The 15,997-nt window shown below is 42.6% G+C and overlaps 1 protein-coding gene across 1 annotated transcript in view; it reads left to right on the forward strand.

Annotated features, from left to right (window-relative positions):
• Nucleotides 1-5,529: 5,529 nt before the first annotated feature.
• The window catches only part of DENND1A (DENN domain containing 1A), a gene marked incomplete at both ends in the record, with an annotated part of 539,637 nt that continues 529,169 nt past the window's right edge, over nt 5,530-15,997 (forward strand). The window contains one exon of the mRNA XM_079705783.1: nt 5,530-5,565. Coding sequence (XP_079561909.1) covers nt 5,530-5,565 — 36 coding nt within the window. The remainder of the gene's footprint in view (nt 5,566-15,997) is intronic.

Raw genomic sequence — 15,997 nt, forward strand, 5'->3', positions numbered from 1 at the left:
TAAGTGTGATAAGCCAATCACAGAAGGACAAATACTGTATGATTCCACTTATATGAGGTACTTACAGTAGTCAAGTTCATAGAGACAGAAAGTAGGATGTGACTGCCAGGGGCTGGGGGTGGGAGGAATGGGATATATTGTTTAATAGGTAAGTTTCAGTTTAGGACGATTTTGGAAAAAGTTCTGGAGATGGGCGATGGTGATAGTTGCATAATAATGTGAATATACATACTACCACTGAACTGTAAACTTAAAAATGGTTAAAGTGGTAAATTTTATGTTATGCATATTTTACCACAATGTAAAAAAGAAAATATGAAAAATAGAAGGTAAAGATGTACTAATTCAGTATACTAAGTTCAAATTTAAGAAAAAAATTAGTACCAAATCTTGTTCTGAGGTTTATTATTCTTAGGAAATGTGTCTCGAATGAGTAAATAATTCAATATTTATTAGTCACTGCCTGCATGCCAGGCTCTGTACTAGATGGTGAGGTCTAGATATGGACAAGCTGATATTTTTCCTGTCTTTATCAATATGACAGTTTAGAAGAATAATAATCTCAGGAATTCCCTGGCGGTCTAGCAGTTAGGACTCAGCACTTTCACTGCTGCAGGCCCTGATTCAATCCCTGGTCAGTGAACTAAGATCTTGCAAGCTGCACGGCAAGGCCAAAAAGAAACAAACAAAAAAACAAAACAAGAACAATAATCTCATTTATTAAATACCAAATATAAAGCAGGAATCTTACATTCTTTATTTCCTTTCATCTTCACGAGGTGGGTATTATAATCCCCTTATTAAAGATGAGGAAACTAAGGCTCAGAGAGTTTAACTTTCTCCAAGTTCACTCAACTAGCAAGTTGGGTCTGCCTAATTCCAGAGTTGGTTCTCTTAACGACTGGTATGTATTGCCTACATTCACCTCTTAGGCGATCCACAATGCACTTTGCCAACCTGAAAGTTCACGAGAAGTTCAGTAAAGAAACCCATTTAACTTGGTATGATTCTGCATATCCCAAATTTACCTCATACATAACCCTCATTTTTTGTGTGAGGGGAGCAGCACCCCTACTTAATTGAGCTGTGGATTCTTCCTGCAGAATATAACCACAACACCCAAGAGAATTAAAAACATATGTCCACACAAAAACAGTCATAGGAATCATAATCGCCAAAAAGTGGAAACAACCCCTATATCCATCAATAACAATTGTGCACAAACAAAATGTGGCCTATCTATACAATAGAATATTAGTACACAATAAAAAAGAATGAAGTACTGATAGATGGTACATGGATGAACTTTGAAAATATTATATTAAGTACAAGAAGCCAGACAGAAAGGCCATATTATTAAATGATTTCACTTGTATGAATAGGCAAATCCACACAGGCAGAAAGTGGATTCATGGTTGCCAGGGGCTCGGGGGTGGGGGTGGGCGGCAGGAAAGGTGAGTGACTGTTAATGGGTGCAGGGTATCTTTTTGGGATGAATTGTTCTAGAATTAGACATTGGTGGTAGTTGCACAACTCTGTGACTATGCTAACAAGCACTGAATTGTACACATTAAAATGGTGAATTTTATGACATGTAAATTATATCTCAATTAAAAAATATATATAATCACAGCTAAGTATACTAGGAATAATAGACCACTGGCCCAGCAGTCCTGCCGTTTCATACTGTATCATTAGTTGGGTATTAAAACTCCTTGGGGTTGCTCTTCTCCCCTCAATAGACACAATCCTTTAAATCCTAAGCAGAAAAACCAAACAGGTACAGAGGAGTGAGAGCCAGCTTGGAAACCCAGGCGCATCAGTGTCTGCATGGGTGGTATCACACACGCTGTTGGACTTTTTCTCTGCTAGATGTGCTTAGTTAGCCTATCTTGACAATAGTCTAGAAGGTAAAGTTCCTAAACCCCTTCTCATCACCAGCAGGTTTTAATTTCAACAGTTGATTCTGCCATGTACTTGGCTGAGAGGTCTCCTTTTGTTTGAATGACATCAGATTCACCTAGGTGTAAAGGAATTATAAAACAGTAAGCTACTGCTTAGAGAATTTTGGAACTGAAAAGGACTTTGGAGAGAGGTCATCTGTCCTGAATCTCTTACTTTGGATATAGGGAAACTGAGGGCCAGAGAAAGTCAGGGGCTTGTCCAAGGTCACATAGCCAAGCATGGCTTGGCTGAGATTGCAATGTCTGTACTCCCCTTCTTCCCTGGAAACACACCACCCACCCCGGCTTCAGCTGTGCACATGATTTCTAAAATAAAGGCTATATTTCCTAGTGAGATGTGGTTGTATAACTAAGTTCTGACCCATGGAATGTAAATGGAGCAGTAGGTGCAACTCCAGGGAAATGTACTTAAAGGTTAGGGTTTGGGGTCGGGTATGACCGTCTTCCTTTCCTTTGGCTTGGTCGCAGATTAGAAGGCGAGGTAGTTCAAGCAGCCATCTTGGACCATGAGGTGGAAGCTGCATCTGGAGAATAGGGGAGCAATAAGGTAGAATTCTGGCTAACCAACCTCAAAGAGGTCACAGTCTGAGGAACAGAAGACATGTTTACAACCTAATGCAGAATAAACACCAACCCAAGACCAAATCAGCTGCCCCATCCTGCCGATATGCCTTCAAATCTTAGAGTATGATTTATGGAATTGTCATACCAGCTCTGGAATGCTCATCTCCTGACCTTATGTGAAAGAGAAATAAACTTCTATTTTTTTCAGCCACTGTTATTTCAGTCTTCTATCATTCACAGTTGAACTGACTTCTAATTGTTTTAGAATGTAAACAATTACATCCTGGGCTGGGAACTCAGGTCTACTGAATTCAAGTACAGGACTATTTATGATGAAGAATATTACTATTAATAATAGAAGCCAAACTGTGCTAAGTGTCTTGCATAAAATAGTTGCTGATAATTTTTGAGTGCTTACTATATATTAGTCACTGTTTACGTACTTTGTGTCATTAACTCATTTAATTTCCATGCCACCTCAGTAAGATAGAGCCATTACCATAATTTCCATTTTACAGACAAAGAACCTGAGGCACAGAGAAAGGCAATAACTTACCCGAGGGCACATATTTAGTAAGAGACAGAGCTGAGATTTGAACCCAGGCAGTCTGGCTCCAGAGCCTGCCCTCTTAATTCCTCCATCACACTCTCTCTTATGATGTGAGCTCCTCCTTGAGCTCTCTACCCATTCTACTGAGGAGGACACTGAAGCAGACGATTGTCTAACCATTTGCTTAAAATCTCTCTGCTAGTCAGTGATGGAGTTAGCATTAGAAGCCAGGCTCCTAACTCCCAGTTCAATGCGTTCTCCCAAGACCACCCTGCAGTCTCAGAGGCCACCTGGACAGATATATAGCCCTCCCCATCCACTCTCCCCCTCTGTCATACACACACACACCACCACCACCACGACCACCACCCAGCAGGCACTCAGACATTTTTGTGGCCAGGATGGCTACAACCTCCTTTGAAAAGCAGCCAGCTTTGCCCTCCACCAAATAACTGTTTTATTTATAGTCTCCTGCTCAGAGCTTTTGAACTGGCTGCTCATTCCAGGCAAGATCTTGATAACAACTGTTCCTTGGACAGGGTTCATAGGAAACTAGGTGAGTAAACACCACAGAGGCCCTGACTGTCTAGCAGAGCTTTGCTCTTGGGGTTGTTTATAAGTCAGTGTTGGTGTCTGGATGCCAAAGACTTTGAATTCAAAATGGAAGTTTGGACATTTTAAATTTTTGTTTGTTTGAATTCAAAAACTTCATTCTATGCCTTCAACAACCTCAGGGCATAGGTAAAAGAGAGACATTATCTTTACCCAGAATGTAACTCCAAAAGGAGTTCTTGCTTCTTCTGCTCCCTGCCTGGCTGGGACTAGTTACTGTAGTGACTGGGGTGGGGAGCCACTCCATGATTTTTTTTTTTTTTTTTTTTTTTGTGGTACGTGGGCCTCTCACTGCTGTGGCCTCTCCCGTTGCGGAGCACAGGCTCCGGACGCGCAGGCTCAGCAGCCATGGCTCACGGGCCCAGCCGCTCCGTGGAATGTGGGGCCCTCCCAGACCGGGGCACGAACCCGAGTCCCCCGCATTGGCAGGCGGACTCCCAACCACTGCGCCACCAGGGAAGCCCTCCATGATTTTATAAGAGCTAAAATGTTAGAAGAGATGAATGGAATTTCAGAACAGAAAAGTGTAAAAAAGAGAAGAAAAGCCTAATTTCAAAAGTGGACCATGAACCTACAGTGTCTTCTGACTTGTGGCCAAAGGTGCCATCCTAAAGCATAACTATGTCACATGTCTGGAATTATTCAGCCTGCATGCTAATCTCCACTCCACCAGTTGCTAGCTATGTAATCTTGAACACATGCCTCACTTTCCTCTTTGTGAAAAGAGGGGGTAAACTCGCAAGATTATTGTGAGCATTGGTTCTAACCATGTAGGGGAAATAGAGTGCCTGCTTCAGAGAGGGCACTCGCTCACCCATACACTGAACAGTAGCTAATGGTAGTGATCATTACTGCTGGCTTTGTGATTCCTCCAGGCCTAGAGGGGATGATATTGGGGCATTCATTAAAATGAGCCCCAAGGGGGAGCAGGTTGGTGATCTTGGCTCTCAAGTACCTTCATTTGCCTTGACTTAGTCTCTATCAGGGACTGTTATGGTGACATGAGATTTCTCTACTGGAGCCCCCCAAATGGCTAACAAAGGGAGGCAGAGATTCTCAAGGGTAGGGCAGAGCAGAGCCACTAAATGGGTCCTATGAAGCCCTCAGGTGGCTTTCCTGGGGGGATGTGAGGTCTCCTTAAAGGTCTAAGAGGTTTAAGGCCTAAGGGGGTCCATCAAGAACCATGTTGGGGAAGTGGCTGGTGTGACAGAGAAGAGGGGCTATGGCTCCCTTAAGGAACTTACTGAAAGGTATGGGATTTTCAAAGGAAAAAGTTGTGTCTTCCTGGAGGCCTGAATGGGAGACAGATTATCTCTACGCCAGAGCCACTGGGTGGGAGGACTCCACAGGAGAGGAATGGGTAAAGGTTTCTTCAGGTGAGCTTGGGGATCTCTGTGGGATGAAGATCTTTTCAGAGGGGTTGTAGGTGTTGGTTTCTATAGGAGAACAGTGGGAGGGGAGGTCTTTAGGGGCCTGCACCCGGAAAGCACCACGCACCGAGCTCCGGGAGTCCACCGCTCTCACGCGGCACTGCCTCCCGCGAGCGGACTACACTTCCCGGCAGCCCCCACGGGCGGCGGCGGTGCGGGCGGGAGGGGGCGGCGGTGTGAGAGGCGGAGGGGGCGGCGCGCGCCGGGCACGCGCGCCGGCGACCATGGCGTTCGCCGGGCTGAAGCGAGTGCATTAACCCCGGGAGGCGGCGGCGGCGGCGGGGAGCGAGCCTCGAGCGGGCGGGCCCCAGCCTGAGGGAAGGGAGGAAGGGGCGGGGAGAACGCCGGAGGGAGGCCGGTCGGCCGCGGGCGGGCGGGCAGCGCAGCGCCGAGCGGGGCCCGCGGGTCCATGAGGAGGCCCGGGGACCATGGGCTCCAGGATCAAGTGAGTGCGGCCGGGCCGGGCGGAGCCGGGCCGGGCGAGGGGCGGCGAGGCCGGGCAAGGGCTGCAGGGCAAGGGCTGCAGGCCTCGGGCCGCGCGGGGGACTTGTTGCCGGGGCCCAAGGGGCTCCCCGCGTGCCGGCGTCACGCGGGGAGGGGGACGGTTGCCATGACGATCCAGGGAGGCGCGGGGGCGGGGTGCGCGCGGGGTGGAAGGGCGCTGGTGGTCAGTTGTCCCCTCCTCACCTGAGGGCGGGAACATCTGAGATTACAAGGTGGCCCCCTCTCCGGGGTTACAGAGAGCCTCTGAAAACGGTCACACAACTGTTGGGGGGAGGGCGAGAAATCTCTAGAAGCAACTCCCCAAATGGGTGTTTGGGGTGCCCCTGAGAGTCGGGCAGGTCCTGGCTGCTTGAGGCCTGCGGGCCCCCATAAAAGTCGCGTGAGATTTTCAGAGGGAGGGGCCACTCAAGGATTGAAGGTCTGGATGGCCCGGGGAGGAAGGCCCTTTTCTCTCTGCTCCTGTTTCCCCCTTCTATCTATGCAAGTCTCCCCACAGCGAGGGCCAAAGGCTGTGAGGGAAGATACCTCTGTGCTGTAACCGAGCACCTGATCTTGATAATCGTTGGAAAGGTTTTGTAATTCAATCTGGCAAATTCCCTCACTCATTCATTCATCTGGAGTCCCTGGTGAGGGGTTAGTTTTCCCGGGAAAATGTTGATACATCTGACTTGGGAACCCATTGAAACATTGTTGCCCTCTTTCTAGACCTAGAAGTTGACTTTGGAAAGTGCAACTTTTATGCAGTCCCATTTGGGTGTGTTGGTTTGAACTCTATCTCCCCTCCCAGCCAGGTCCTCTTTTGGCCTCTCCCTTCCTCAGTTCCAGAACATGAGATGCCTTATCTCTAATCACTAACAAATGTTCACTTTTTCTCTATGAGTAATAGAATTGTTTAACGGCACTTAAAAACCCTGTTAGCAGCACAGGCTTTTCCTTAAAATAGCTTTCATAGGATACTTTAAACCCGCTTACAAGAAAGTCTGAGACATGTGTTTACTTCAGCATTTTGAGAATTATGCTAGGGAAGTTTGAAAGGGGAAGGGCCTTATGGGTGAAATCTAATAATTATTCAAGCATTGCATCTCTTGTCCCGTCGATGTCCATGCAGTGTTTCCTTTGCCCAGCCTTGTAGACCCCTGACCGGCTTAGGCCCTCCATTCACAAAATGTATTTTAACAGGCTGCAGCAGCCGGGAGACTAGAAAAGTTTGCTTATGATAATGAAAATGGAAGAGTTGGATGAGTACACTGTTAATTCTTGATTTTTGTGGAAATGAGGGGGAAAAGAAGCATGCTCCAAATAAGAGCTTAAGAAGCTTGGGAGGTAAAAAGACGTAGTGTGTGAAGCATTGGGATTAAAGAGGCACTCCAAGTTTAGCTCCTGCTTCCAAGTAAGAGTTGGAAACTTGGGATTTCAATAGCACTTAGAAACACTTCACAAAAGCCACCATAGAGTTGCAGAGTATATTGTGAGGATGCTTACCTTTCTTGTTACAGAGACGTTCAGAAACTTGCCAGATATGAGGCAAGTCAGTGTCAGAATCAGCATGAAAATTCAAGTGGAAGTTCAGATGACTAGGCATCAGGTCTCTGTCTTGCACGTTGCAGGTTGACAAATACGTACCTTAAGAGTGTTTTGTGGAGCCCATCTGTTTATCTGAGCGCTTGGGCAAGAGAACTTACACTAATGCATGAAATTCTATTAAGCAAATTAGTATAAAGAATAGCCTTCTTGATCTTGAAACTAGACTGCTCGGTGATAAAAACTTAGACATGGGAATTATGTTAGCTTGTGGTGAGGCTGAAAGAGTATGAAGAGAGAAATTATGAGAAGTAGTTGTGATTTATGGTGACTGTTGACTATGTAGCTTCTGCCTGCAGGTAGGAATGAGGATGGACAGGTGGTGAGGAAGCCATCTTCTTCGGCGCTGCCTTAATTTTGGGGGGAAACAGGGCTTTGATTACTACTGACCGTCTGTTCCATCCTGACAGGAAAGAACAGACTGAGCTCAAGGTGTTCACCCGGCTGAGGTGTAGTCTAAGTGTGCAGGCTCTATTGTGTAGGACAGTCTTGGGGGTGGGGGAGGAGAGCATGGGGTGCCCCTCTGAGCAGGAGAGCGCTCTGGCCGCCTGTGCTTTCTCTCCTCATCTCTGATATTGTGTGGTCCAGTCAGGCTAACAATGTGGAATCAGATTTGGATTCCTATTCCGGTTCTTTTGTCTGCTGACTCGGAAACTTTGTACAAAATACCTCTTTCTGCCTCAGTTGCTCTGAGGGTAAAATGGGGAAGACTATATGTTGCAGGGTCATTATGTGCAATAAACACAGTATCAACATGACTGCTGGGCCCATATTAAAAAGTCGGTAATTGTTAGTTTCTTTTACACCTTCTCTATCAAAAGTCTAAGAAAACTTCTATATTTTATACCAGAAATGTCAGAGAACTGTGAGTTTCAGGTAATGGAGAAAAAGGTTTCGATGATCCAGGAATTAGACTGAACATGCAGAGCAGGACTCAACATTCTCTCATTAAAACATAAAAACTGATTAAAAACAATTCTCTGTGTAATTGTGAAGCTGGTGTCATGTGATCAGTAGTCAAGCAGGTGAGTTGCTAGGCACAGGTGTTGAGGTTCAGTGCTTGTTCAGACTTTCCTTTTAAGCTAAGGCTGGTTGAACACAATCTCTGTGTCAGGCCTGGTGGTCGTGCTTTATGTGAACCATTTTATCAAATCCTCACAACTGTCCAATGATGTAGCTACTGTTAGCTACATTTTTCAAATGAGAGAATGGGGGTTTATAGGCCTTAGATCAGATGCCACCCTGAGGAATCCTACCCTGATGACAGTGCCCTGCCCCCAGCCCTCCTCAGCCTAAGCCAGGTGTCCTTCATCCATGCCCCCTCTTCCACCACCTAGGCCAGGTGTCCTTCATCTGTGGACCGCCCCCCCCCCAGCGTAGGCCAGGTGTCCTTCATATGTGCACCCTCTCCCCCCACCTAGGCCAGGTGTCCTTCATCCGTTTCTGTGGCTCCCTGTGTTTATCACTGTTGTAGCACTAAATCCAGTTCCTTGTGTGTCTCCTATACTAAGCCCGACATAAACTTCTTGAGAGCAGGGACTGTCTTATTTGTCTTTTGAGTTCCCTGTGTCAAACCCAGTACCTGACACATAATGTTGTTTAGGAAGAGTTTATGGAATGCTTTTAAGAAAGAAAAAAATGAATGAAAGAAAAATGAATTAAGTTCCTAACTAAAGGCTCTGGGTTGAATGTACATAGAGCTAAAAGATAACAGTTTGCTATTTGAACTCTTGAGGAGGAAGACTGTTTAAGTGTTAAGTTTTTAAGCCAAATTGCCCAGGTCTAGGCAGCAGTTCCTTATTTTTTCTGAAGAGTATTTTGTTCATGTTCATTTTAATAAAGGGAACTTGTTTTGCCTCAGACCAAACATCTACTTGACAAAGGAAAGATAAGGTCACCAGTATGCAGGTAGCACTCTGGAAAGCTCCTAAACCTTAAACCTGAACAGACGTTTATTTATCTAGAGAGATAAAAGGAGCAATGGTAACTGCCAGTCTTCAACAGGTATGTTTAAATCTTATTTAGTGTTTGAGTGATCCCAGTGGACTGGAATGTGGTTAATATGAAGCAATTTAACTGATAATGTAGACACACAGCAGGAAACTGTGGCAGTTTAATATTGCTTGTGGTGACATCCTAGAAATTGTTTCCAGGCACCAAGGGCAGGAAGTGGATTGTAAGTAATTGAAGGAAGTATTCTAAGTGAGTTTGAAGAAACCTGACATTTATGGACTTGGAGAGAAGCATACTCAAAGATATGAAGGCATACAGACAGGACAGGGCAGCTGATTTGACTTTGTGGTGGTGTTTATTCTGCATTTATTCTGCCTGTATACCTGTCTTCAGTACTATGTTATGTGCCCGGTAGTATGCTAAGTACTAGGAACACAAAAATGAAAAGATTTTGCTTTCAGGCTCTCCAAAGTAGTAGTGAGACAGGAGTGTAAAACAAAACCAACTCCCTCCAAGTCCCCTCCCCACCAGGAAACCTGAGTGTCGGACAGTGAGATCATTGCTATAGTGGAGATGGAGCCCGTGATGAATAGGTGAATAAGTGAACGAGAGACTGTCTCCTAAGGAGGGCTTCCAAAGAAAGAATGCTTCATCAAGATGATGTTTCAGTTGAGACAGGAGAGATGAGTAAGGGTGTGAAAGGGGTAAGAATGGTGGCAGAGGGAGTAGAAGCCATGGTGATGGCTGTGGTGATCATGGTGGTGACAGTGGTGGTGGCAGTAGTGGTAGTAGTCTCAATAGAAGGTGCAGTATGTGTGAAGACAGGACACATTAGGGAACTAAAAATGTTAATTACCACCTAATACACACTAAAATGCCAGGAATTGTTAGACATTGGGAGTTAATGGGAATAACATTTATTCCTATTTTCATGGAGTTTACAATCTGGTGGACCTGACAGATTAAAAAAAATCAGTTCACGTGAAAAAAAAATCAGTTCACGTAAAGCTACGTGGATGTGCTATAAACACAAGATGCTGAGAGAGGATGGTGGGAGTGGCTGTCCTATTTTAGATGAGAGTAGTGAGGGAGGGCTTACTGTGGAGATGACATTTGAGCTGAGACTTAAAGGATGAGAAGTCATTAGCCATGTAAAGAAACGCACAAGACTTCACTCCAGGCAGAGTGGAGCACATACCGAGGCCTCGAGGCAAGAAAACCCTAGATGGATTCCAGGAACTGATAGTGGGTTTGGGTGGTGACTGATGGCAGGGAGGCTGGGGTGAGGTCAGAGAGAGACTGGGGCCCTGAGCAGGGCCTCGTAGGCTGTGGTAATCTGCAAGCAACTTTATTAAATAAACTGTAGTATAACACTTATTCTCTTACAGTATATAATGGTTTTATATATATTAAATGGTTTTCAGTATACTCCAAATACCACCATCCAAATCCAGAACATTTTCATCACTCCAGAAAGAAACCCCCTACCCATTAGTGGTCACTCCCCATTCCCCCCAAACCCTCTCAGCCCTAGGCAAGCACTAACCTACTTATTGTTGCTATAGATTTGTCAATTCTGGGCATTTCATATAAATGGAATCATATAAAATATAATCCTTTGTCTTTCCCTAAACATAATGGTACCCAAGTTTATTCATGATATAGCATATATGAGCATTTCATTACTTTTTATCATTGAATAATATTTCATTGTATGGTTAAACCACATTTTATTCATCCATTCATCAGTTGTTAGGTATTTGGGTTGTTTCCACTTTTTCACTGTTAGGAATAATGTTGATGTGAACATTTTGTTTGGACATATGTTTTCATTTCTCTTGGGTATATACCTAGGAGTGGAATTGCTAGATCATATGGTAACCCTTTTTAAGGAACTGTTAAACTGTTTTCCAAAGCAATTGCACCACTCTGTGTAAAGTGATATCTCATTGTGGTTATGATTTGGCCCACATGAGTCGTGTAGAAACCGAAAGATCAGAGTAGACAGAGATAGGCTCTCAGAAGAGGGTGAAACTGGAACTGAAAGAAAAGTGAGATTCGGAGAAGGGAGGAGGGATTTCTGGAGGAAGAACAGCGGTTTTATGATTTGGAAATGGGGATAAGCCCATCATTGTTTTCTGATGCAGAGAAGCAGCCTTGGCTTTTTGAGATCGCTCTGCCCCAGGCTGTTTTTGGATAGCCCGTTAAAAGAGTCCATTACCAAAATGCACCACAGGCCGGCTTCTTCTTGAGGCCTGTTGTGTAGCACAACTGACATATCTTCCTTCTGTGGGATAAGACTAGGGAGTTGAAATGTGACTTCCTCTCCAGGGCCCTCCCCTGCCTCTTTTTCCTCTTTCCACCACGGCGCTCCCCTCCCAGTCTCCATAGAAGAGAGTACAAAGACTTGGGGTGGTGGAACAGAAGTCTTGCTGGAGACTGAGCTCCCCATTATTAGTACCCAGAGGCAGTCCCTTGAGTTTTCATGACTTTTCTGGAAAATGTTTTGCTGCAACTCCGTCGTTCTAATCTGAGTCATTGCAGTCAACTTGGAGGGGTTTGCACAGCAGATAGGAAGGTTGAAACAGGGAAGAGAAAAACCTGGAGTGTTGCTGTAGGAAAACATGTTTTTATTCAGGCTGTTAAATCTGTGTGTAGGTTCCTGGCTGGAATTCTTGTGGGTTGCAAAAGGTTCAGCCTTTTACCTGGCCCTAGGGGGAACTAATCTCTGGATTTGAAACATCCTTTTTGCTTAAAAGGATTTTCTAAAATGGAAAGATAAACAAGGAAGTAAACCAAAGGAAACAAAGCAAAGTTGGTCTCCTCTACTTTAATTGAAATCCATACCCATTCTTGCTAAGTATTTCTAAGTATGGACTTGAAAAGGAGCCAAATAAAGGCAGTAACAAAATATATGTTCAAAATATATGAGTTCTTATAGAAAAGGTAGGTTACATCCCAAAAGTTTATTTGTAATTTGGTTATGGCAGTTAGAATGCATTTTTGGGATTTCCTTGGCGGTCCAGTGGTTAAGACTCCATGCTTCTAACGCAGGGGGCACAGTTTCGATCCCTGGTTGGGGAACTAAGACCCCACATGCGGCATGGTGCAGCCAAAACCAAAACAAAACAAACAAAAAAAATGTATTTTTCTCTTAGAGATACTGTTATGTATTTCAGGCATAAGGACATTCCAGATGAAAGGAACTGTGTGTGTAAAAGAGGGAGATTTACAGGTATAGCTGAAATACAGAATATGTGGAAAAAGATTATAGGTGATGAAGTTGAAAAAGCAGGTTTGTGTTACTGGGACCTCATGCCATTGAAGGATTGAGTTGGGAATGTAGTATGATCAGACTTGGGTTTTTGGAAGATTACTCTGGCAGCAGTAGTTTAGAATAGTGATATCTCTGGGTTGTGCAGCATGATCCATGGGGGTGTGAAAAAAATATATTAGAACCTATATTTGTTTCTATATCAATCTTCAAAATTTGTTTTTGTGTTTTCTAATAATATACTATAGATGAGTGTAGTAAGACATTCTTATAATTTATGAATAAAAATACATATATCAAATGTATGCTCAAATTTTTTTACTGATAGGGAGGAATGCATGGAAAAATATTGGAGACCACTGGTTTATGGAAGTGTTATAGTTTATACTGCAGAAGATCAAGGTCCAAAGTGAGGTTTTAGTTTTCAAAAGAAAAAGGACGACTTTGAGAGAGATTTTAGGGAGAATTGACAAGACCTGGTGACAAATTATATGTAAGAGGTGAGAGAAGAATCAAAGATGACTTGCCAAGGTTAGCAAAGTTATATTATAAATGAGTGTTTGGAAGGTGAGGACTGGTTATATAATGTGTTTGCTTTTCTGAGGAAAAGTGAAAAGTTACAATTGGGAGAAGGCATTTTAGTCTGTGGTGAGACAGGAAGAAATCTTTAAGGGCGCGGTAGTGAGTGTGTGTGCTTGGTTAGATGAGTAAGATTTCAAGTGGGCTGGGCCAAGTTGCTGAGGGCAAATTTGTCCATGTTAGATTTAGGAAGAGAAAAAATAAACTTCTGAACTCACTTTAGTCACAGGAAAGGTTTCAGGGATGTTGCATTGATCTCGCCTAGACTGTATGAATAAATAGGAGGAAGGAAACCAATCTAGAGAAAAGATGCTGTTTCACTTCAAGCAAACAGTTCTTGTACTCCAGGGCGTGGTAGGAGCGAGGGGGATGTGGGCCTCGGGGACGCTAGGGTTTGAGTCCCCACAAACTCGCACGATCCCCATCTGAGTTCTAAGTTTCTGAGCCTCAGTTTTTTAATTTATCAAAGGAAGCGAATAAATTCACCTCTAGTGTTGTTGTGAGGATTAAAAGCAACCTTATGTCTAGCCCTCAGCAGAAAAATGACCGTTTAGTAAATGGCAGCTGTCATTAATATTGTTTGGAGTGGATGGGACACTCTTGTCTGAAGAACCTAGAGTTAAAAAAAAAACGTCAAAAGAAAGCAAGTGTTCCTTTTTATAGTTGTTGTTGTTTTTTTTTTAAAAGACAAAGTATTTGCTTTTCCTCTGTGAGTATGTTAGGATCATGTGTTGTATATTTTACTGAATTTATTGGAAGGTTTGTGATCCTGGTATGTGCAAAGCACTATTCCTCTTACTGGTTGGGAGAAAAGAAGCTTAAAGTCTACTAAGAGAGATAAGATGAGCATGTAAATAATTAAAATGATAATAGCATTTAAGAATATTTTATGCCTCCTCTTTCACCAATAACTAAAAATTTTATTCAGTTTTAGAAAAGATTTACCCCATTTATATTTATCTGTTTAGCTGGTATCAGTGTTCACATCTTGTCTTTTTAATATAACTTCATTCCTTTTTTTCTGAGTGCTAAAATTATTTAAATTTTTTATTTTGGAAACATTTAAACATTATAATAGTAGAGAGAATAGTATAATGAGCCCCCAAATGCCCACCACTCAGTTTCAGCACTTACTAATTTATGGCTTTCTTAGTTCCATTTATAGATAACTGACCATAACTCTCCTCTGCCTCCTAGTGCTAGATTATTTTGAAGTAAAGTATGTCTGGTTATCTCTTTTTGATCCATTAATTTATTAGGGGCTATAAAATGGTGATATTTTATTTCCATCATTTCTTCTTGATATTAGCTAGAATACTTCTATAAAGAAAAACTTCTGCATATCAATTATTTGGTTACCCCAAGGTGCAGTTCATATAGGAAAGGCAGAATAAATATTTGATTCAGTTTATTCATTTTTCAGACTGAGTTAGTTTCCTAGCATTTTCCCAAGGTGACTGATTCTTTTCTATCACTTGAAATGCATAGATTTAAACTTGTTTGCTATATTTCACTCTACTGTAGTTATCCTCATTGATGTTACTTTGCCCTATCTTTGTCTAGCGGAAGCTTCTTTAAGTTAATTTCTAGAGTCCTTTTGACAGAATCTCAGTAGTTTTTAGTAGCTCCCTTGCCTTTTGGTATGATGAGATGTTGCAGACTCATCTTGCATGTTTCCTGCTCCAGACCTGTTTTCTGCTGTTCCTCTAAGGAGTCTTGCTTCCTTTTGGTGGGAAATGGTGTTAGAGATTAGAGTCTGGGTTTTAGAACTTTTTTTTTTTTTTTTTTGCTACTAGGTTATTTCTAGGCTTCTCCAGGGGTCAGAACTAGGAAGCGAGAGAGAGAGAGAGAGAGAGAGAGAGAGAGAGAGAGAGAGAGAGAGAGAATGTGTGTGTGTGTGTGTGTTTTTAAGGTAACTACATCACATGTTCACATTGGTATTTACAATTCAAGACCATAGCATTTTAATTTAACCTCATTATGCTTACATCTGAATCTCTTACCACTCATGTCGAAAGTCCTGATTTCCAGTGACACCAAGAGAAGTACTCTTTCTGCTTTATCCCACAATATCCAAAAACGCAACAGCAATACCAACATTACCACCAATAATATGTACTGAAAACAGGTTTTTGGGTTTTTTTTTCAATTTGGCGATTCTTTTTGTCCTTAGAGTATATCACATTAGGAATATATAGTAGTTACTGTTTTAAAACCACTAGAAATAGTTTCTCTGTGGTTGTGTCACCAACTCAATTCATAGTGTTTTTTTTTTTTTTCCTCTTTCAGTCTTTTGGGATTGCTTTTTAAAAATAATTTTGTTTTATAATTATATAAAAAACTTCTATGGTTTCAAAGCCAAATCTACAAAAAAAGGTATATTCAGAAAATTCTAACTTCTATCCTTCCCACACCACCCTGTTCCTTCCCTCTTCTGTAGATAGCTAGTTTAAAAAATTTTTTTTCATTTTTAATTTCATTAGAAAAAAGGTAAACATGTAAGTATATTCACACTTCCCCTCACCAACCTTTCAGAGAAATGATAGCATTCTGTGTGCACTTTTCTGTCCTTTTCTCATTTTATACCCTCTAAAGAGATCACTTGTAGTAGTACATATAGGTCATCCTTATTCTCTGTAGCGATAGCATAGTACTCCATTGGATGGATGGTCCATGGGTTATTCAACCAGTCTCATGCTGATGGTCATTTAGGTTGCTTCCAGTGTTATATGATGCTATAATGAATAGTCTTGTGTATGTGCCTTTTTTGTATTTATACCATTATACCATTGGGATAGATTTTTAGAAGTGGGATTGCTGGGTCATAGAGTAAATTTATATGTAATTTCACTTTAGTAAAATTGTAACATAGTAAAGTAAAATTTTACTTTAGTGAAAAGTGTCAGATTCTCCTCCACACAGGTTGAGCCAGTTCATATTCCCATATATGATAGTGCCTTGTTGCCTTACAGCTTCACCAACAGAA

This window comes from Hyperoodon ampullatus (genome assembly GCF_949752795.1).
Source record: "Hyperoodon ampullatus genome assembly, chromosome: 6".
Taxonomy (NCBI): Eukaryota; Metazoa; Chordata; class Mammalia; order Artiodactyla; family Ziphiidae; genus Hyperoodon; species Hyperoodon ampullatus.